Genomic DNA, 23,749 nt, shown 5'->3' on the forward strand with positions numbered 1-23,749 from the left:
TATATTTATTCCCTATATTTATAATTGCTATATAATTCATGTTTTATTAGGATATATATTTTTTTATTAAGAATATTCCTTGCTAATAGTAGACAGTAAGAGAGCGGGAGCAATAACAGTAGAGAAAAAGTAAAAGAAAGGTGGTTGAAATTTATTATAGTTTGGATTTATAATAAAGACACACAGTGACAGTGAGGAGTGTTGTCAGTGAGAAGCTCTCAACAGGAGAGGAGCAGTGGGAATGGGAGGATGGACAGATGGATCATGATAATGGACTCTATATCAGTGGAGGAGTTTTAAATGTCTCAGTATTGGAGACTGGAGAGAGTCTGTGTCTCTTACCTGAACACCTCACTCCAGCATCATAGCTATGAGGAAAGCTATACTGTTTCATTTCACTTTTACCACACTCCCTCAGTGCAGACTCTGACCCGCTGCAGGAAACAGCACCCAACAGGATTGATCCAGACCCTGGTCCAAAGTGAGCTCCTCCTCGTGCTGAAACAGCAGATCCACAGCCCAGCTGTCTGCACACCACTGCAGCATCATCCAGATCCCAATTAACACTAAGTACTGTTCCCCACTCTCCTTTATAGTGAATCTCCACTGTCCCCTCACAGGGACTGGCTCCATTCACCAGCCTCACATCAGCTCTGCCTGGAGACAGAGAAAAGTATTATTACCATATCCAGAGGATATTTAACATAGGAACAAGTAAAAGTTTATTCCATACTTAAAAGAAAAGAAAAGAGACTCAACACTTCAGCGCTGGAGCCTTGTTCACATCCCAAGAAGGCTCCACAGCCACAACATTCTGTCTCCTTTCAGCATGGAAAAAAATCTTTACTTTCTTTGCAGACTACGCATGCTGACACAGATACTTACTTTAACTAGTAGAGGATATTTTGTATATTTATATTTAATGTATATATTGTATATATATAGTTCAGGTGGGTAGCAGCATCAGCATGCATAGGCTGCAAAGGAACAAGTAATATGTTTATTCCATACTGAAAAGAGAAGAGAGAAAACACAACATTTTGGCTGTGGAGACTTCAGGTGTGAGATCACTTCAGGTGTGGTCTTAAATCTGAAGAAGGCTCCATGGCCGAAATGTTGTTCTCTTTCTTCTATTTTCAGCATGGAATAAACTTATTACTTACATATATATAGTATATTAATACATTTTCAAAATATGTCATATAATTAAAATTTCTTTAACCTGTTTCACTGGATTGCTAGTCCATCTGCCAGTGAACAAGAAACAGAGGACACGCAGAAAATGAAACAAAGAAGGTCTACTAAATCCACTAAGTCATCTTCAGTAAAATACAGAAAGTCCGCTCTCTGCCATTTCAGACCCTGACTGTGTGTGAGATACTGGAGAGTCTAGCACACAGTGACTGTGTGTGAGATACTGGAGAGTCTAGCAGCACAGTGACTGTGGGTGAGATACTGGAGAGTCTAGCAGCACAGTGACTGTGGGTGAGATACTGGAGAGTCTAGCAGCACAGTGAGTGTGTTTTAGATACTGGAGAGTCTAGCAGCACAGTGACTGTGTGTGAGATACTGGAGAGTCTAGCAGCACAGTGACTGTGTGTGAGATACTGGAGAGTCTAGCAGCACAGTGATTGTGTGTGAGATACTGGAGAGTCTAGCACACAGTGACTGTGTGTGAGATACTGGTGAGTCTAGCAGCACAGTGACTGTGTGTGAGATACTGGAGAGTCTAGCAGCACAGTGACTGTGTGTGAGATACTGGAGAGTCTGGCAGCACAGTGACTGTGTGTGAGATACTGGAGAGTCTAGCAGCACAGTGACTGTGTGTGAGATACTGGAGAGTCTAGCACACAGTGATTGTGTGTGAGATACTGGAGAGTCTATCAGCACAGTGACTGTGTGTGAGATACTGGAGAGTCTAGCACACAGTGATTGTGTGTGAGATACTGGAGAGTCTAGCAGCACAGTGACTGTGTGTGAGATACTGGTGAGTCTAGCAGCACAGTGACTGTATGTGAGATACTGGAGAGTCTAGCACACAGTGACTGTGTGTGAGATACTGGAGAGTCTAGCAGCACAGTGACTGTGTGTGAGATACTGGTGAGTCTAGCAGCACAGTGACTGTATGTGAGATACTGGAGAGTCTAGCACACAGTGACTGTGTGTGAGATACTGGAGAGTCTAGCAGCACAGTGACTGTGTGTGAGATACTGGAGAGTCTATCAGCACAGTGACTGTGTGTGAGATACTGGAGAGTCTAGCACACAGTGACTGTGTGTGAGATACTGGTGAGTCTAGCAGTACAGTGACTGTGTGAGATACTGGTGAGTCTAGCAGCACAGTGACTGTATGTGAGATACTGGAGAGTCTAGCACACAGTGACTGTGTGTGAGATACTGGAGAGTCTAGCAGCACAGTGACTGTGTGTGAGATACTGGTGAGTCTTGCAGCACAGTGACTGTATGTGAGATACTGGAGAGTCTAGCACACAGTGACTGTGTGAGAGATACTGGAGAGCCTAGCAGCACAGTGACTGTGTGTGAGATACTGGAGAGTCTATCAGCACAGTGACTGTGTGTGAGATACTGGAGAGTCTAGCACACAGTGACTGTGTGTGAGATACTGGTGAGTCTAGCAGCACAGTGACTGTGTGTGAGATACTGGAGAGTCTAGCACACTGACTGTGTGTGAGATACTGGAGAGTCTAGCACACAGTGACTGTGTGTGAGATACTGGAGAGTCTAGCAGCACAGTGACAGTGTGTGAGATACTGGAGAGTCTAGCAGCACAGTGAGTGTGTGTGAGATACTGGAGAGTCTAGCACACAGTGATTGTGTGTGAGATACTGGAGAGTCTAGCACACAGTGATTGTGTGTGAGATACTGGAGAGTCTAGCAGAACAGTGACTGTGTGTGAGATACTGGAGAGTCTAGCAGCACAGTGACTGTGTGTGAGATACTGGAAAGTCTAGCAGCACAGTAGTGTGTGTGAGATACTGGAGAGTCTAGCAGCACAGTAGTGTGTGTGAGATACTGGAGAGTCTAGCAGCACAGTGACTGTGTGTGAGATACTGGAGAGTCTAGCACAGTGACTGTGTGTGAGATACTGGAGAGTCTAGCACACAGTGACTGTGTGTGAAATACTGGAGAGTCTAGCACACAGTGACTGTGTGTGAAACATTGGAGAGAGCATGCTATTCTGTGCTTGTAGGGAACTTGGGTTTCCAGGTACCTCAGTTAGAAACATCTTTCCTGATAACGGTGCATTTTATGGATAGGGATATAGGCTCCCATTAATCTTGTGGCTTCCAGAGAGAGAGGGAGAGAAATCTAACTGCAGGTTACCTTTTATTTAAACGACATTAAGAGTTTAATGCATAGTGAAGAAAGATACAAGATGTGAAGAAGGGGTTAACTGCTTTTTTTTTGCACAAGGACTTGACTTCTTGTGACCCATGACATTCCAGGCTTTAAGTTATGTCAGGAATGGGGGTTAACTGATAAGAATTCCAGATGCCAGCTAGAACCCCCCCCCAACGAAGGAAACATAAAACTGACCATTAAGAGTGGTCAAAGCCTGGGGGACTGTCCGAACACCGTGACCTCTCCCCATTACCATGGAAACGAAGTACGACAGAAGCGGACATTTCGTGCTATATAAACCCGAAGTTTTGTACCTGTATTTTGAACAATACTTCAGTCTTATTGTTCCTTGTGTAGTGGTTTTGATGGGTTTACTGAGACAATTATTAATTGTAGCAGTAATCACGAGGTTGTTCGTCGGGGCTTTTAGAAAATCAATCGTCAGAACAACTAACAACGCACACACACGGGTTCAATACACGGGATACATTTATTAATATAACTGTGCAACAAACATATACCAGTCTGCCTGGATACGAGCGGCAGACCTTACGGTGAGGGTTATCAATATACAAGGTATATAATCTCGAAGAGATGCAAACACAAAGAGATACACAACAGAGAATATATGTCAATATATATCGTTCGGTTACCAAATCGCTAATCAGTGTTATTACCCACTGTTACTCTAAACTCGGAAGTGAATACATTACTCATGAATTAAATTGATAACAACTGGTGTTGAGGTACAATTGAATTCTCGAGACGCAATGTAGAACATGGGGTTTACTTATCCACTGTGTTTGGATTTGGAATTTCCCGGCACGAACACCAAACCAGCTGACAGGCTCTGTTGCAGCCTCTGTTGCAGCGGTTGTCCAATGGGCGTTGTGACGGCGTCCTCTGGCTACCGGCCAACCAGTCGAGGTGCAGCTCGGAGTAGGACGGGCGGAGGAATCTGACTGCGGCGCGCAGGGCAGTCGTTGCTCCGAGGGGATCTACCAGCAGTCCAGCTGGCTAGTAGAAAGTCTCTATGCACAGAGTGTGACCGCGAGTCCTCACAAGTCACTCTTTTGCCTGGGAAGAAACTGGTTCGTTCCCGGTCCAGCGCTGCTTCTGAATAAGCTATTCAGGTTGTCGACGAGGGTCCAACTGTAGGCTGCCGTTGATCAAGCGGAGCATTCACGTTGGTAGAATTCTGAGTACGTACGAGATCCTCGGCCTCGCGCTTAGAACAAAGTTCAAGTCCTTTTGCAGACAACAGCAGTTGTCACGTGATTGTCTCTGAGGATGCGCGAAAATGGCCAAGGAGAGCCCAGAACTGAGCTTGCGCTCCCTTTTTGATCAAGACCCAGATGTGTGCTGATTGGTTGAGAGTTTGGCGGGCATTGTAGACCCACGTGGTATTACCACGCCCTGCCAGTCCCTGATTGGTTGGTCAAGGTGAGATATGAGTCACTTAGTCCTGACACTTAGAAATGCAATCCAGATGTCCAACTCGCACTCCCTAGACAGATAGGCGCCAATGGCTGACCATTGATCATGATAGCCAGGCTTAGCTAAGTGCATCCCCCTTTGGGAGCTGGTTTCTTATCACAAGAAAACATCTTAAATCAGCTTGCATGAATTATTTCTCTGTGGCTGCACCACAGAGATGGAGGGTGAGATGGGGCCTCTTTTAGGAGCATACCAACGCTTAATTCTGTCTTATTAACAAGCATTGCCGCTACACTTGCATGCAATAAACTCGCTTGTTTAAACTTAGTCTCAGGTTCCAGAACTTATTTGGCTGTTAAGTCAGTAGAAACAGTCAAGGGTTTTCTGGGTGAGCAGAATGTTAGGCCTCTGAAATGCCTTGTCTGTAAATACTGTATATAAAGTAGCATGTTTTGTTGTGTGTTGTGTCATTGTTTTAAACTATGAGTCCTACCCCATTTGTAACAATATAATGTAACTTTGTGTGTTGTATGTTTTGTGTCTTATGTAGTTTATGGTAATAAATATTTGTTTAACTATGTGTGCCTAAATTATTGCTCTTCTCAACAAGCTGTGCTGGAGAACAAAGTATTCACATTCCTCTAATTATACCAGCCACTTGGGTGTAGAATTGACTTACAAGGCGGGGGTTATGAATAATTATTTCACTGATCAACTAAACCACTTGTCTATTCCTGTTTTTTACCAGTTTCATAACCTCCTATCTGTAACAATAACAATAATTTGTTTCTAGCCTTTACCTGTCTGCATCTTATTAGTCAATGCACAGCAAGGCTAATTAGTCAAGGCTCAATTTCATACACAGCACATTCCTTATGAACCAGTTATTTTTATTTTTTTCTGCTTATCCACTGGGATGTGAAGTTGTTCTGAGACTTCCGGATAAGTAATTACAAATTAAAGCCCTAGAAAAATTGGGAGAATAAGATTCCACACCCTTTAGTAATAGGAATTGTAAATTTGTGCTGATGTAACCATTTGCTTTCCTAATTACAGTGTCCAAGTTAGTTGTTTTTTTAAGCTCCAACTGTATTCAATTGTTGTGATTCTGATTATTTCAAAATAAAATAGTTGTTCCTCTTCATCTTAAAGCACAGTCCCAATCATCTTTGGAATTTGGTATGTTGTGGGAAAAGGCTGCTAAGGCTGCTGAAAGAAGGATAGTCTTTAGAGGAGATATTTAGGGGCTGGGATGTTTTTTTACCCTTTGTGTTTCTTTTTAAAAAGAAGGCAAGCTGTCAGCTGATGTTGCAGTGACAACTGTGATTCTCACTTAAGAGTGGAAAGGATGCCGAAGATGTCAGACTGAGTACATCTCTCAAGGAAAGTTCTGACAGAAGGACCTGTATGTTTCGGTACAGGAGGTGAATTATTTAATTCTGTCTGGATATAGTTTCACTTTGGCTGCCTGCTCAGCTTGCTTTAGTCAGACCTCCTGGCTCCAGTCTGCTTCTACCAGGGCAGTGCAACAGGTATCACAATATGAACGTTAAACTAATAAAAAAAGACAGCAAATTGACCAAATGGTTCCTACCTGAGCAAAGCAGGGACACTTCCTGTCCAGCACCACAGTTGACTCTCTGTGGAGAACTGCAGTTCACCAGGTGAGACTCGTCCCCAGAGCATTGAATACCTGTCAGACACACATCACTGTCACTGTCCTATACAGAGAGTAATTACAGACTTGTACTACAGAGCACTGAATACCTGTCAGACACACAGCACTGTCACTGTCAAATACAGAGAGGAGTTATAGACTTGTACTACAGAGCACTGAATACCTGTCAGACACACAGCACTGTCACTGTCCCATACAGAGAGGAGTTATAGACTTGTCCTACAGAGCACTGAATACCTGTCAGACACACAGCACTGTCACTGTCCCATACAGAGAGGAGTTATAGACTTGTCCTACAGAGCACTGAATACCTGTCAGACACACAGCACTGTCGCCAGTCTCATACACAGAGTTCTGGTGTATTTGTACTAAAGAGCCACAGCCCAGCTGTCTGCAGACCACAGAGGCCTCTCTGTAGCCCCAGGAGTGCTGGATGAGTCTCGCCCAGGTCCTGTTGTAGTGAACTTCTACCAGGCCATCACAGTGACTCTCTCCTCCTGACAGCCGGACTCCACCGTCTACAGCTGACAGGGAGGAATCTATAAAAATTAATAATCATGTTAATTTTCAGTCACACATTAGTAAAATAAAACAAACTCACAGAGGGGTTATCAGAAATATTTTTTGTTTGTACAATTAACTTGATACACCACAGCTTATTATGTCACAACATACAGTAGTGTTTTAAAAATAGTCATCATAATTTTATGAATGGTCTTGCTTAAGAAGTTTGCTAGGAGATCAAATTCTAATATCACACTTACTCTCTCTTCTAATACTATAAATATATAAATATTCACTGGCTGACAACAGCTCTAGTTTCTAGGAGGGTTGTGACAGCACTGGGTAGGTGAGCTCAGCCCACATGTGGGGAGTTGGGGGTTGGTTACCGGCCAGCACCTCAACAGGTGACTAGGACATTAAACGAGCACAACCTGCAGTGTGGACATCTGTGGCAGAAAGGGCTGTGAATGAGGAATGTGAATGTGGACTGACTTGTGTGAACAGTTACACAGGGTGGGTGGAGCTGGAATTAGCTCCAGGGCTCCTATAAAACAGCATGAAGAGGTGGGTAGTGGAAGGAAAATAGAAAGCAGATAAGGATGGAATAAGTGGATGGATCTTGGGATTACAGTTGTGCTGGAGCTTTGCGGAGGTTAGGGCAGTTTGAAAAGTGAGGAATGTTTGGTGATTCTGGTAAGAAGGCTGCTTTTAATGGCATTCTGAACAGTAGGTCTACTGTGGCTGGCTTGGAGACCAAGACCATGTAAATGGATTTGGTTACTTCATGAGTAAGTGGGACAGATTAAGATTTGACATCTTACTGATCCGTTATTTAAAGCTGTATTAATTCTGAAAATGTAAATATGTGTTGATTCTTACTAGAACAAATGACTCCAGCTTCCTGCCCATGAGAGCATGCAGCTCTGCCCCATGAAGAGAGAGCACACCAGGAGAGATGGGTCTCATTGCCGTGACACTCAAAAACATTAACCCCTCTTGATCCATTGTCCTGTCCAAACCAGGCTTGTCCTGGAACTGCTACAGCCTCCCTACAGCCCAGCTGCTGGCAGAGAACAGTGGCGTCTCTCAGGTCCCAGTACTGGTCACACACTGTCCTGTATTCACCGCGGTACTGCAGCTCCACCCAGCCAGAACAGGAGTCAGGGCCACCCACCAGCCTGTAGGCACTGTATTCTGCAGACAGGACAGGCGAGTCAGGAGCTGTACAATATTAACATCACTCTAGTCTTTATACAAAGGACTGAGGACTCAGGAGCTATACAGCATAAACACACTGTTATCTTTATAAAAAGACAGGGGAGTCAGGAGCTGTACAGTATGAACACAATGTCATAATGATTGATTTTACAGTGTGTTGATTGTAGAATAACTTCTCATAATTATACATACTTATTGAATATTTAAGTTCAATACACAAGAGTAATTAATTATCTTTCGCACTGTGACAAAGATGAATCAAGCAATGTGGAAATCACATGACCACAAGACCACTGCCTGCTGCAGCTCACTGACTGATCCAAAGATATTAGTCTGGGGCACAATATACAGTGCCCTGAGATACAACAGACAAGAAAATAAAAAAATCTAAAAAGTGACAAAATGTATTCTAAAGAGGAAGAACATGCTAAATAAAATAAAAATCAGAATTATTTGTCCTTACGTATTTGATTAAACCAGATGATGGTGCTGTAGAACAGACAATGTTATCAAAGATAAGTGGGCAAAGCTATAAGGAAGAGATGTAATTAGCTCACACTGCTCAGAGTGAGACATTGATGTGTTTAGCTGCAGATCAATTCAGACAGCAGTGCTCTCACCTGTACAGACCAGGCTGGTGTCATAGCTGAGGGAGCAGCTCAGAGTGAGATATTGAAGTGTTTATACAGCTGGGGATTAGTACAGACAACAGTGCTCTCACCTGTACACACCAGGCTGATGTCACTGCTGTGAGTACAGCTCTGATGCTCCCTGGTTGAGGTGGGACAGTTGTGGATTCTGGTCTCATTTCCCTGACACTGGATCTCCTCTGTCCTGATCAGCCCCTGCCCCTCTCCGAAATGAGCCCCTCTCAGCAGCTGTGCTGGAAATCCACAGTCTAGTTCACGGCAAACGACCTCCGCGTCCTTCATGTCAAAGTCGGCCTCACAGATCGTACCCCAGGATGGCCCTCGCAGAACCTCGACTCTGCCAGAGCAGAGACTTCTGCCCCCTGCTAACCGCACTCCTGACATGTGACAAAGCAATAATACAAATTTTAACAGTATTACAGCACCTTAACAGTGTGCATAATTCAGTATATGAAAGTAAAATAAACTCTGAGAAATGACAATGTTTTGATGTTTTAAACATTTGCAACCTTTTAACATTTAAAAGAGCTTGAAATCGTCATTTGCATTCAATCTAAAAGTTTGAGAAGTATTTCAATTAGCTTGGTCACATCAGAAAATATCTCTTTTTCAAATTTAATATGAAGAGGGCAACAAAGCTGCAGGGAGGAGGTGCAGAAGGACATTCAGAGAGTTAGACTGAGGCCTTAAGAGAAAATGAAGGAGGACTGAGATCAAGACAGACAGCAGGAGCAGCTTCTGGAGTCTTAACGGCAGTTAGAGAAACTGAAGCCTCATGAACATTTATGAACCATTTAAACTACATCACCATAATTCCAGGTGGTGCTGTCTTCAGGAGTGTCCTGAAGAATATTTTTATATGTTCCACCTATGGAACATATAAAAATAGAAGGTACAGGACTGTCACAGCCTGGCACTACTGGAGCAACATTGTCTCACTTTGGCACTGACAGACACTCTGGACAAGACCAGGACTGTCACAGCCTGGCACTGCTGGAGCAGTACTGTCTGACATGGGCACTGACAGACACTCTGTACTGGACAAGACCAGAACTGTCACAGCCTGGCACTGCTGGAGCAGAACTGTCTGACCTCCGCAAATACAGACACTCTGGACAAGAACAGGTTGTGTTTCCAGCACCAGCTACACATACAAGGATCTAACAGTCATCTCCTGGCTACAGAGCATTGCAAGAACATGAAGAAACCTCAGTGACATAATGGCAGAGAGGTTAGACGTCCAGTCTTAAACAATAAATCTGAAATTATTATAATACTCTACTGAGCCCAACAGAACTGTTCTAATTCATTTTTATTTATATGCAATGTTGTGCTGACGGCTCATCTCTGAATTAAATCTGGGCTCGTCTGATCCAAGCCGAGAGTCATTAAACCAGAGGAGACCTGCTAAGACAGAATCAGCCCTGGGGCCAGTTAGCACTGTAGACAGACACACATCCCACTGCAGCACTGAGCTCCACAATACTGAGCCCTCAACACCATTAAAACACACCTGAAACCAGATCCACTGACACCTGACACCAAAATACCATTGAAACACACCTGAAACTGACCAGATCCACTGACACCTGATACCTGACACCTGAATACCATTAAAATACACCTGATACTGACCAGATCCAGACAGCCGACACCAAAATACCATTAAAATCCTCCTAAAACTACTGACCAGATCCACTGACACCTGACACCAAAATACCATTGAAACACACTTGAAACTGACCAGATCCACTGACACCTGACACCTGACACCTGAATACCATTAAAATACACTTAATACTGACCAGATTCAGACAGCTGACACCAAAATACCATTAAAATACTCCTAGAACTACTGACCAGATCCACTGGCTCCTTTCACCAAAACACTATTAAAACACACCTGAAACTGACCAGATCCACTGACACCTGACAGCAAAACACATTCAAACACACCTGAAACTATGACCAAAACCACTGACACCCAATGCCAAAACACCATTAAAGCACACCTGAAACTGACCAGATACACTGACCCCTTGACCCAGTTGCTGGAGAAACAGGATGAGCTACAGGTTCAGAGAGATAGAGATATTTTTATCTGTCCAGCTGCAATAACACACAAATGCAGAAGACATTTCCTAAATTGAATACACAGGTGCCTGAACACTTCCACAATTAAGAGCGATAAATATTTAATAGTCTAGAAATAATATTCACAACATATAACTCATTTACACTTATAATACTGTATAATTAATAGCATATGATATTTTACTCAACTATAATAGTCATTTATTATTTTCACACTATTGATAATCATAGATGGTAGTAATAAGAGGGAGCATTAACAGTGGCAAAAAAAGATTCGGTGAAAAGTGAGAAGGCATTGAAAATCACGTGGTTTTGTGGCCAGACTGCATTTTAACCAAATTACAAAAGTCACTACTCTGAAACCCATGACATACTGATCGAGAGTTCAGGATTCTATTTGTTCAGGTCAGATAGTCACATAGTTTATTGTCTTATGAGAGTCAATCTTGTGCTTCAGCCCATCTAGCAGGTGGACTGTAAAACTGTCTCCTCTCTGCTGACAGACAGGAGGAGTATGTCCTGCTACTGCTCTCAGACTGAGTCTCCTGTTTGTATTTCTACCTCCGAGCTTCACACAGGTAGAAAGAAACACAGTGACAGTGAGGAATGTTATCACAGCTCTCAGCAGGACAGGAGCAGTAAGAATGGGAAGACAGATTGATCATGATGATTGACTCTAGATCAGTGGAGGAGTTTTAATCTCAGTGCTGGAGACTGGAGAGAGTCTGTGTCTCCTACCTGAACACCTCACTCCAGCGTCGTCATTGTGAGCGAAATTATACTGTTTCACTTCAGTGTTTCCACAGTCTCTCAGCACAGACTCTGACCCTCTGCAGTTGAACCCGCTCAGCAAGACTGATCCAGTCCCGGGGCCAAAGTGAGCTCCTCCTGGTGCTGAAAAAGCAGATCCTCAGCCCAACTGTCTGCACACCACTGCAGCATCATCCAGATCCCAGTTAATACTAAGCACTGTCCCCCACTCTCCTTTATAGTGAATCTCCACTGTCCCCTCACAGGGACTGGCTCCATTCACCAGCCTGACATCAGCACTACCTGTGGAGAGAGAGATAAGTACTTAATACCAGGTCTACAGGATATTCTGTATATTTATGGATATTCCAAATATAACACATAATTTAACGTTGTTTAACTTCTTTGATGATATTGGTAGCAGCACAGTGACTGGGGATGATAGACAGACAGATAGGTACTTTATTTATCCCATGTGGGAAATTCAAGTGCTACAGCAGCCAGGCACAATCAACACAGTACAGTGCAAATGTGGTAATACAGTAATATAATACAATAAATTTTAAACAATTGAATAATTAGAAACAAAACAGAAAAAGCGTACACAAAACAGTATGAATTAACAGAACACAAGGAAGATGTAATACACAGTATAGATATCACACACTCCCAAGCACATTGCACAGAGTAGGTAACTATTGCATAGTTGTGAATAATAGTTGTGAATTCCACTTCCAGGTATTGCACTTCTGTAAACCAGATGTAGACAGAACACCTGTAAAACAGAGCACCAGTTGTTACAGAGGAATCAGGTTTCAGGTGTACAAGTATGGTATCACAACAGGTCAGTGTTGCCCCTGTCCAGACATACGGTTATTGGGTTGTAAAGTCTTACATGATCTTCTGCAATGCTTCCTGTCACACCGTGGTAGGATCAGCCTGTTGCTGAACATGCTCTTCATTCCAACAAGCATGTCATGGAGGGGGTGGGAGACATTGTCCACGATGGATATTAATTTGGACACCTTCTTGATGAGCTTGTTCAGCTGATTAGCATCTCCCACTCTAATCCCAGAGCCACAGCACACCACTGACACTCGCTATGACAGACTGGTAGAACATTAGAAGCATATCACTACACACATTGAAGGACCTGAGCCTCCTCAAAAAGTAAGGTTAGCTCTGACCCTTCCTGTAAATGGCCTCAGTATTGTTGGTCCATTCCAGTGTGTCATCAATGTGGATGCCCAGGTATTTGTATGAGTTAACCATCTCCACGGCACTCCCATGTACACAGACAGGAGTAGGTTGGGCCTTCTTCCTCTTGAAGTCCACCACCAACTCCTTGGTCTTAGCCATGTTGATCTGTCACACCACTCCACAAAGCTTTTGACCAGTCCTCTGTACTCTGTCTCCAGCCCACCCTCAATACATCCCAGAATTGTAAAGTCATCTGAGAACTTCTGCAGGTGGCATGACTTCAAGTCACTGTGTGTGAGATACTGGTGAGTCGGTTGGTCTCCTGTGGAAGGTGATGAGGCGTCGATTCCGGGAAAAGGACCATAGACAGGATTCAGGGAAGACACACAGGGTTTATTGGTGTTCACAGTGAAGTAGGGAAGTTTGTGCAGATGTGTGGGGAAAATCCAGGGAAGTTCAAGTGGAAGTCAGGAAGCAGTCCATTAGTCAGTTGCCGGGAGATCCATCAGGAGACGCAGACGAACAGGAACACAGGCGAGAATCCAGGAAATTAGGGACTCTCTTATAAGGCTCAGTGGGTCAGGGAGCGGAAACAGACCTGGGCCCTGGTGGTAGGCGGGCCATCGGGCTGCCATGTACCAAAAGCACATGAGCCCCGAAAAGCACGAAGGCATAAACTTAAATATGAAAACTAAAACAAGGCACACCACGAAATAATGCAAGTAATTTAAAAGGTTAACATGAGGAGGTTGGAGTGCCCTCTGGAGGAGAGGATGGTGACCGTAACAGACTGTGTGTGAGATACTAGAGAGTCTACGAGTACAGTGTCTGTGTGTGAGACTGTGACTTCAGAAAGCTGCAAGTTGTGTTCTTCTATTTTTTGGAGCTGTGGTCTCTACAGTTGCTGTGGTGTAAGAAAGTTGAATTCATTATAGCTATTCTGTTGATTTGTGCATCAGGAAACCATGTGTAACAGCTACATGATATTAGTAGACTGAGTAGCAATCTGTATCAGGTAAGAGATTTAAACACTAATGAGGCACATTACTCTGAATAGTGTGCTTTGAAGATGAGAGAAGAATATACAAAATATTAACAGCACAAAACAGATTCTCAGTAGTAATTCATTTTTAGTTTAAAGTATGTAATATCACTTCCATTTTACATCACAAATCATTATACTATTTTTTACATTACACAGTATTTTCTCTAGAAATATTAAACATATCAATAGTTTGTTGATAGCCTTTCCCGTCAGGATCTTAATGCTCAATTTATACACAGCACATTCCTTATGTACCAGTTAGATTTAATTTTTTCTGCTTATTCACTGTGTTGTGAAGTTGTTCTGAGAAATTCTGGTAAGTAATTATAAATTAAAGCCCTAGAAAAAATGGTAAGATATGATTACACACCCTTTAGTAATAGCAATTTTAAATTTGTGCTGATGTAACTTTTTATTTTAAATTGTAATTCTTATTTTTTGTTAATCTCCACCTGTGTTCAATTGTTGTGATTTTGATGATTTCAAAATAAATTAGCTGTTCCTCTTCATCTTATAGCACAGTCCCAGTCATCTTAAGGATTTGGAATGTTGTAGGAAAAAGTCTGCTAAGAGTTTAAATTTGTTAATTTTGTAGACTTGGTTTTGGAAAGAAGGAGGGTCTCTAGAGGAAATAATTAGAGGCTGGGATTATTTTTTACCTCTTTCTTTTTTAAAAGAGGGCAAGATGTCAAATGAAGAATTGTGAATCTCACTGAAGAGTCTGATTGGATATAGTTTCACTTTTGTCTGCCTGCTCAGCCTGCTTGGTTCCAGCCTGCTTCTACTGGGACAGTGCACCAGGTATCACAATATATGTATTTGGTTAAACTTATGAAAAAAACTTCAAATAGACCAAATGGTTCCTACCTGAGCAAAGCAGGGACACTTCCTGTCCAGCACCACAGTTGACTCTCTGTGGAGAACTGCAGTTCACCAGGTGAGACTCGTCCCCAGAGCATTGAATACCTGTCAGACACACATCACTGTCACTGTCCCATACAGAGAGTAGTTACAGACTTGTACTACAGAGCACTGAATACCCGTCAGACACACAGCACTGTCACTGTCAAATACAGAGAGGAGTTATAGACTTGTACTACAAATCACTGAATACCTGTCAGACACACAGCACTGTCACTGTCAAATACAGAGAGGAGTTATAGACTTGTACTACAGAGCACTGAATACCTGTCAGACACACAGCACTGTCACTGTCCCATACAGAGAGGAGTTATAGACTTGTCCTACAGAGCACTGAATACCTGTCAGACACACAGCACTGTCACTGTCCCATACAGAGAGGAGTTATAGACTTGTCCTACAGAGCACTGAATACCTGTCAGACACACAGCACTGTCACTGCCCCATACAGAGAGGAGTTATAGACTTGTCCTACAGAGCACTGAATACCTGTCAGACACACAGCACTGTCGCCAGTCTCATACACAGAGTTCTGGTGTATTTGTACTAAAGAGCCACAGCCCAGCTGTCTGCAGACCACAGAGGCCTCTCTGTAGCCCCAGGAGTGCTGGATGAGTCTCGCCCAGGTCCTGTTGTAGTGAACTTCTACCAGGCCATCACAGTGACTCTCTCCTCCTGACAGCCGGACTCCACCGTCTACAGCTGACAGGGAGGAATCTATAAAAATTAATAATCATGTTAATTTTCAGTCACACATTAGTAAAATAAAACAAACTCACAGAGGGGTTATCAGAAATATTTTTTGTTTGTACAATTAACTTGATACACCACAGCTTATTATGTCACAACATACTGTAGTGTTTTAAAAATAGTCATCATAATTTTATGAATGGTCTTGCTTAAGAAGTTTGCTAGGAGATCAAATTCTAACATCACACTTACTCTCTCTCCTAATACTATAAATATATAAATATTCACTGGCTGACAACAGCTCTAGTTTCTAGGAGGGTTGTGACAGCAGTGGGTAGGTGAGCTCAGCCCACACGTGGGGAGATGGGGGTTGGTTACCGGCCAGCACCTCAACAGGTGACTAGGACATTAAACGAGCACAACCTGCAGTGTGGACATCTGTGGCAGAAAGGGCTGTGAATGAGGAATGTGAATGTGGACTGACTTGTGTGTTCAGTTACACAGGGTGGGTGGAGCTGGAATTAGCTCCAGGGCTCCTATAAAACAGCATGAAGAGGTGGGTAATGGAAGGAAAATAGAAAGCAGATAAGGATGGAATAAGTGGATGGATTTTGGGATTACAGTTGTGCTGGAGCTTTGCGGAGGTTAGGGCAGTTTGAAAAGTGAGGAATGTTTGGTGATTCTGGTAAGAAGGCTGCTTTTAATGGCATTCTGAACAGTAGGTCTACTGTGGCTGGCTTGGAGACCAAGACCATGTAAATGGATTTGGTTACTTCATGAGTAAGTGGGACAGATTAAGATTTGACATCTTACTGATCCGTTATTTAAAGCTGTATTAATTCTGAAAATGTAAATATGTGTTGATTCTTACTAGAACAAATGACTCCAGCTTCCTGCCCATGAGAGCATGCAGCTCTGCCCCATGAAGAGAGAGCACACCAGGAGAGATGGGTCTCATTGCCGTGGTACTCAAAAACATCAACCCCTCTTGATCCATTGTCCTGTCCAAACCAGGCCTGTCCTGGAACTGCTACAGCCTCCCCACAGCCCAGCTGCTGGCAGAGAACAGTGGCGTCTCTCAGGTCCCAGTACTGGTCACACACTGTCCTGTATTCACCGCGGTACTGCAGCTCCACCCAGCCAGAACAGGAGTCAGGGCCGCCCACCAGCCTGTAGCCACTGTATTCTGCAGACAGGACAGGCGAGTCAGGAGCTGTACAATATTAACATCACTCTAGTCTTTATACAAAGGATTGAGGACTCAGGAGCTATACAGCATAAACACACTGTTATCTTTATAAAAAGACAGGGGAGTCAGGAGCTGTACAGTATGAACACAATGTCATAATGATTGATTTTACAGTGTGTTGATTGTAAAATAACTTCTCATAATTATACTGTAACGCCCTCGCCTGGTGGTGAGGAGGAAGCGCCCCTATGCGCTCGTAGTACCGCTGGGCATGCTGGGAGTGGTAGCCGGGAAGATTCTGAGGGTCAGCACGATGACCAGCGGCTGACCCTACCTGTGTAAATAATGTCCTAGTAATTCTAGTGCCCTGTGTAGTCCTGTAAAAGTAGAGTGTGTTGTTAGGTAATTACCACCCTAAATGTGTGTACGTGTTCGTCAGTCTCCTCATGTGTGTGTAGATCCTGTGTTTGGTTTTGGTGTGGTTGTAAAATAAAGCCAGTGCTTGGTTAATCGCGTCTCCACTGTTCTTTAGTTCTGAAAAATAACCTGCTAAACGCTACAATACATACTTATTGAATATTTAAGTTCAATACACAAGAGTAATTAATTATCTTTCGCACTGTGACAAAGATGAGTCAAGCAATGTGGAAATCACATGACCACAAGACCACTGCCTGCTGCAGCTCACTGACTGATCCAAAGATATTAGTCTGGGGCACAATATACAGTGCCCTGAGATACAACAGACAAGAAAATAAAAAAATCTAAAAAGTGACAAAATGTATTCTAAAGAGGAAGAACATGCTAAATAAAATAAAAATCAGAATTATTTGTCCTTACGTATTTGATTAAACCAGATGATGGTGCTGTAGAACAGACAATGTTATCAAAGATAAGTGGGCAAAGCTATAAGGAAGAGATGTAATTAGCCGACACTGCTCAGAGTGAGACATTGATGTGTTTAGCTGCAGATCAATTCAGACAGCAGTGCTCTCACCTGTACAGACCAGGCTGATGTCATTGCTGTGAGAGCAGCTCAGAGTGAGATATTGAAGTGTTTATACAGCTGGGGATTAGTACAGACAACAGTGCTCTCACCTGTACACACCAGGCTGATGTCACTGCTGTGAGTGCAGCTCTGATGCTCCCTGGTTGAGGTGGGACAGTTGTGGATTCTGGTCTCATTTCCCTGACACTGGATCTCCTCTGTCCTGATCAGCCCCTGCCCCTCTCCGAAATGAGCCCCTCTCAGCAGCTGTGCTGGAAATCCACAGTCTAGTTCACGACAAACGACCTCCGCGTCCTTCATGTCAAAGTCGGCCTCACAGATCGTACCCCAGGATGGCCCTCGCAGAACCTCGACTCTGCCAGAGCAGAGACTTCTGCCTCCTGCTAACCGCACTCCTGACATGTGACAAAGGTGGAGTCAGAGGATTTATACAAAATTAAATAGTATTACAGCACATTGCAGTGCACTTAATACAGTATATCAAAGTAAAATTAATCCAGAGAAATGAAAATGTTTAGATTATCTGTATTCGTTTTTAATCCTAATCTTAAAAGACCTTAAAATCATCATTTGCATTCAATCTAAAAGTTTGAGAAGTATTTCAATTTGCTTGGTCAAATCAGAAAATATCTCTGTTTCTAATTTAATATGAAGAGGGCAACAAAGCTGCAGGGAGGAGGTGCAGAAGGACATTCAGAAAGTTAGACTGAGGCCTTGAGAGAAAATGAAGGAGGACTGAGATCAAAACAGACAGCAGGAGCAGCTTCTGGAGTCGCAACAACAGTCAGAGAAACTGAAGCCTCATGAACATTTATGAACCATTTAAACTACATCACCATAATTCCAGGTGGTACTGTCTTCAGAACACTCCTGAAGACAGCACCACCTGTGGAACATAAAAATAGTAGGAACAGTTACCTGTCATTCAGTCATTCAAAACCTGGGCTCATAGAGTCCAGAGAACAGGACTCGCAGCCTGGCAATATTGGAGCAGCATTGTCTGACTTTGGCACTGACACACAATCTGGACAAGAGCAGGACTGTCACAGCCTGGCACTACTGGAGCAGGACTGTCTGACCTGGGCATTGACAGACACTCTGGACAAGACCAGGACTGTCATAGCCTGGCACTGCTTGTCACAGCTTGGCATAATATGACAACTCACTTTAGCTGAGGGTTAGATATAGCAAAGAGAAACAGACCACAATGAAGTATAGGGTCAGTTACCACAGCCTGTAAGTAGAAACAGCATTGTTCTTCATGTATTTACAGTATATATTGGTTACATAGGTGTGCATATGTGAATTTGTTTAATGTACAGTGCCTACATATTCTTTTCTATTTTGTAAAGGGGTGAGCATGTGGAGACAAGACAAGAATATGATTCCTGTCAAACCCATGGAGAATGATTTGTCATCCTCAGTCAACTGTAAGGTGACATTTAAAAGCAGGAAGCTGTATAACCAGAGGAGATGGGAGCAGAAGAAGGGACTGATCAGTTTTGAGAATGATTTTTAAGAGTAACTGAGCTGGTAAGCAGCTTAACTTCCTGTTGTATTACTTCATGTGAAGATGCTCAGTCAACACAGAGGAGTTTAGCTTTTACTTTTTGGTTGTGTTCTTGGGTTGTGTTTCTTGTTCTGTAAATAATGAAACACTACTTTGGAAATGAAGGCTGTATTTGTATTTTTCCAAAGAGCTGCCTTACAGCACTTGGCTTCTGGGTTTTCACTAACTTAAAAAGTGTTTTTTATTTTCTCAAACCTCATCCAGAACCCAGTGCCCAGCAGCTGCCCTGGAAGACACAAAACATAGGGGTAGGGACATTTTCCCCGAGAGAAACAGAGATGTTATGTTAGATTCTTGAGTTGTTTTCTAAGAGTGTGAATATTTTCATTATGTGTTGAAAAAGGTTACATATGTACACTGAGACCTGAGGGCACCTTACCTAAAGGATTGCAGGAATATGGAACAAGCTATTCAGAAATCCCAGCTTTCTTCAAGAAACAGATCAATCAGTAGATCAATACTATCTACCACGGAGACTGAAAAGTCTACTCTTAAAATTCTTAAGAATTCTTTTTTATTCTACAGCGTTTAAACAGTGATGTAAATATTTTATTTCACTCATTCTCAGATAATGTGGTCATTGTTCTAATGGCTATAAATACGGCAGAAAAAAGCAACCTATGTTCAATGCCAATGCTATAATTCTTTGCTGAACACAGCTCTTTGAATCTGAATTTAATAGTAAGAGAGACAGACCAGAACTATGAGTGAAAATGATGCTGATGATTTAAATGGAGAACAAACTGGAGTTCAAAATCAAGACCAAAAATACATTAGTTCACTACAGATCTATATGTCACACACTTTTACAACCTTATGATCAAACCCTGTTCTTTGGCCTCATTATTGGTCAATTGTAAAACCAAACAGAAAGCATACAGGTGGGGTTTGGGTCCAGGCAGTTTTCAAACCATATTCAATATCTTTTCTGCACACTGCAGGAAATACAATCCAGAAGGAGAAAAGACACAAAGTGACAATGAGGAGTGCTGTCACAGCTTTCAGCAGGACAGGAGCAGTGGGAATGCGAGGATGGACAGATGGATCATGATGATGGACTCTAGATCAATGGAGGAGTTTTAATTGTCCTCAGTGCTGGAGACTGCAGGGACTCCTACCTGAACACCTCACTCCAGAATCATAGGCATGAGGATAGCCATACTATTTCACTTCATCTTTTCGACAATCCGTCAGCGTAGACTCTGACCCTCTGCAGGAAACTTCATCCAGGAGGACTGATCCAGACCCTGGTCCAAAGTGAGCTCCTCCTGGTGCTGAGACAGCAGATCCACAGCCCAGCTGTCTGCACACCACTGCAGCATCATTGAGATCCCATTCATAACTGTTCACTGTCCCCCACTCTCCATCATGATACACCTCCAATGTCCCCTCACAGGGACTGGCACCATTCACCAGCCTCACATCAGCACTGCCTGCAGAGAGAGACAATACTTATCACCATGTCTACAGTATATTTTTATTTATACTGTATTTGAAACAAACCAGTATATTTTATATTAAGGTAACAAAGGTCTATTCCATGCTAAAGGGAAAAGAAAAAGATATGCTTTGGCTGTGCACTGCCTGGAGAGAGAGAAACAAACACTTATCACCACATCTACAAGACATTTTATGTTAAGCCATTTTGGAAACACACCTGGTATTTCTACTTTGTTTTATTTGTTTGACTGGATGGCTAGACACTCCCATGGAAACAAGAGAAGTCCACCAGCAGCCATCTCACCTCTCCCTCTACACACCGGTGTCCAGATCCTGTTATATATCTATCTGTCCATATCGCTGTTTGACTGCAGAGGGCCTGGACTTGTGTTCCGCTGTGGTCTCTACTTTAGACAGTGACTGTAATGACTGTGTTCCTGGGTTTCTGGGAGCTGTGGTCAGAAGAGTGGACAGTGTCTCTAATGACTGTGCTCCTGTGGGTTTGGAAGATGTCAGTACTGCAATGGACAGTGGCTTTAATTACTGTATTTCTGATTTTTTTTAGGTGCTGTGGTCAAGTGGTCAGTACATTGGACAGAAGATGTAATGTTTGACCTCAGAGGGCTGGGACTTGCATTCCTGTGTGTCTGGGAGCTGTGGTCAATGTAGTGGGCAGTGTATTCGGGAACCTGTAGTCACTGCAGATGATATTGGCTTTAATGACTGTATGGCTTCAGATCAACAATTTGTGTCTGTGTGTTTCTGTAAACTCTGGTCACTGCAATGGACAGTGTTTGTAATGATTGGGATTTTGGGAACTTTTGTCTCTACATTGGACAGTGGACAGTACAGTGAACAGTGGCTGTAATTAATGTTTCTGGGAGCTGTGGTCAGTACAGTAGACAGTGGCTGTAATGACTTTGTTCCTGGTTTCTGGAAGCTGTGTTCAGTATAGTGGACAGAGGCAGTAATGACTGTGTTCCTGCGTTTCTGGGAGCTGTGGTCAGTACAGTAGACAGTGGCTGTAATGACTTTGTTCCTTGATTTCTTGAAGCTGTGGTCAGTACAGTGGACAGTGGCTATAATTATTGTATTTCTGATTTTTTTAGGTGCTGTGGTCAAGTGGCCAGTACATTGGACAGTAGATTTAATGTTCTGCGACTTGTGTTCCTGTGTGTCTGAGAGCTGTGGTCAATGTGGTGGGCAGTGTATTCTGGGATCTATAGGCACTACAGTGGACATTGGCTTTGAAGACTGTATGACTTCGGATCAGCAATTTGTGTCTATGTGTTTCTGCAAGTTGTGGTCACTGCAGTGGACAGTGTTTGTAATGATTGGGATTCTGGGAGCTGTTTTCTCTACATTGGACAATAAGAGTAATGGCCACATGCTTTCAGAGGGCTAGGACTGTGTTCCTGTTTTTCAGGGGTTTTGGTCACCGCTGTGCTCAGTGTTTGTAATGACTGGGATTCTGGGAGCTGTTTGCACTACAGAGGACTGTAACGGGAGCCAGTCCAGGTATAGTTCAGGACCCTATGCAGACGGCATAATCCGGATGAAAGTGGAGAAGGACAACAGGGAAAAGACACAGAGGATCAGGAAGGGTTGACAGACAGGGGTGCGTGACAACGGTGATCTCTTGCTCAGGAGGGGCGTGGCGATGACAAACAGCTCCAAAACAGTCTAAAATGGGGAAAATCTGGGGCACAGTTCAAAGTCCAAAACTGGGGGATCCATCCAAGATGAAACAGACACAATTAAAAACCGGAATCAGGATCCAGAACGGGATCCGGGACAGGGACAGGAAATAAAACCAGTATGATGAGGCCAGGCGCTCCGAGCCCCGGTCTCAGATGGTCAGGACGCTGTGATGAAGCCTATACCGTTGGGTCTCTCCTGGACCGGGTTTCCGGGTGTCCAGCTCTCAATGCTGAGCCAGTAATAGCGAGAGCATCAGGCTTAAATAAGGAGGGGCAGAACAAGAGACAGGTGCATGTAATGAGCTAAAATACTAAAGAGCCAGAGCACCCCTAAGAGGAGGGATTATGATCGTGACAAGGACAGTGAATGCAATGACTACGCTCCTGGGTTTCTGGATGTGCTGTTCACAATACTGCACACTGGCTGTAATGACTGTACTAGACAGTTACTGTATTGACTGCAAGTCCTGGGACTCGTGTTCCTGTATTATTGGGACCTGTGGTCACTGTAGTGGACAGTGGTTTTAATGAATATGTGAGATTAGATAGTCCAGACTTGTGTCCCTGTGTTTCTGGGAGCTGTGGTCTCTACAGTGAACAGAGGCTGTAATGAGTTCAAAAGACCTGGATTTGTGTTCCTTGGTATCTGCGTGCTCTGGTCACAGTGGTGGGCAGCAGTTTTAAAAACAGTAATCAGTACTTTGTGTCTGTTTTCACTACAGTGCACAGTGAGTGCTAAGACAGTGCTCCTGGGTTTCTGGATGTTCTGCTCACTATAGTGCACACTGGCTGTAATCACTCTATGTCTTCTAACTGCTGGGACTTGTGGTCCTGTGTTTCAGGAAGCTGTGGTCACTGCAGTGGTGAGTGACTGCAATGACTGTAGAACATCAGATGGCTGGGACTTCTGGTCCTGGGTTCCAGAATGTTCAGGACTCTACTGGGCAGAGACTTGTACTGACTCTGTGTCTTCCATATCCTGGAACTTGTGCTCATGGGTCTCTGGGAGCTGTGGTCACCACAGTTGTCATTGTGATGACCCTAATGACTGTAATGACTGTAATGGATGTAATGACTATGTTCCTGAGTTTCTGGGAGCTGTGGTCACTACAATGGTCAGTGGGTGTAATGAATGTATGTCTTCACAACCTTGAGGGTTCTGTTCTTCTGTTTCTTGGTGCTTTGTTCTCTGCTCTGGACAGTAGCTGTAAGAACACTGTTCCTGGGTTTCTCTGAGTAGTGGTAGCTACAATGGTCAGTGGCTGTAATGACTGTGTGACTTCAGAGGTCTG

General features: G+C 43.4%; 1 protein-coding gene and 1 long non-coding RNA gene across 2 annotated transcripts; both read right to left on the reverse strand.

Moving 5' to 3' along the window:
* Nucleotides 1–16: 16 nt before the first annotated feature.
* Nucleotides 17–13,052, reverse strand: LOC148665456 (scavenger receptor cysteine-rich type 1 protein M130-like). The gene is made up of 7 exons (XM_088632890.1): nt 12,881–13,052; nt 12,618–12,756; nt 8,921–9,186; nt 7,861–8,175; nt 6,789–7,016; nt 6,394–6,492; nt 17–657 (listed from the first exon to the last, which is right to left on the reverse strand). The coding sequence occupies exons 1-7, from the start codon at nt 13,050–13,052 to the stop codon at nt 278–280; spliced, it is 1,599 nt and encodes a 532-aa protein (XP_088489016.1). The 3' UTR covers nt 17–277.
* A 1,749-nt stretch (nt 13,053–14,801) lies between these two features.
* On the reverse strand, nt 14,802–20,725 carry LOC148665457 (uncharacterized). The gene is made up of 5 exons (XR_015936559.1): nt 20,436–20,725; nt 17,837–18,142; nt 16,421–16,735; nt 15,349–15,576; nt 14,802–14,904 (listed from the first exon to the last, which is right to left on the reverse strand). It is a non-coding gene; the product is annotated as an uncharacterized LOC148665457 (long non-coding RNA).
* Nucleotides 20,726–23,749: the final 3,024 nt, after the last annotated feature.

This window comes from Lepisosteus platostomus, chromosome 5 (assembly GCF_059453375.1).
Source record: "Lepisosteus platostomus isolate fLepPlt1 chromosome 5, fLepPlt1.hap1, whole genome shotgun sequence".
In the NCBI taxonomy this organism is placed as follows: Eukaryota; Metazoa; Chordata; class Actinopteri; order Semionotiformes; family Lepisosteidae; genus Lepisosteus; species Lepisosteus platostomus.

What these genes read in the sequence shown, in the direction of transcription:
- LOC148665456 (XM_088632890.1), bottom strand. Translation starts at nt 13,052, where the DNA reads ATGGCTAAGACCAAGGAGTTGGTGGTGGACTTCAAGAGGAAGAAGGCC. An exon ending in AGCTGGAGTCATTTGTTCTA is followed by an intron (nt 7,017 to 7,860) that starts GTAAGAATCAAC and finishes TAATTTTTATAG; the next exon opens with ATTCCTCCCTGTCAGCTGTA. An exon ending in CAGTGCTGTGTGTCTGACAG is followed by an intron (nt 6,493 to 6,788) that starts GTATTCAGTGCT and finishes TGTGTCTGACAG; the next exon opens with GTATTCAATGCTCTGGGGAC.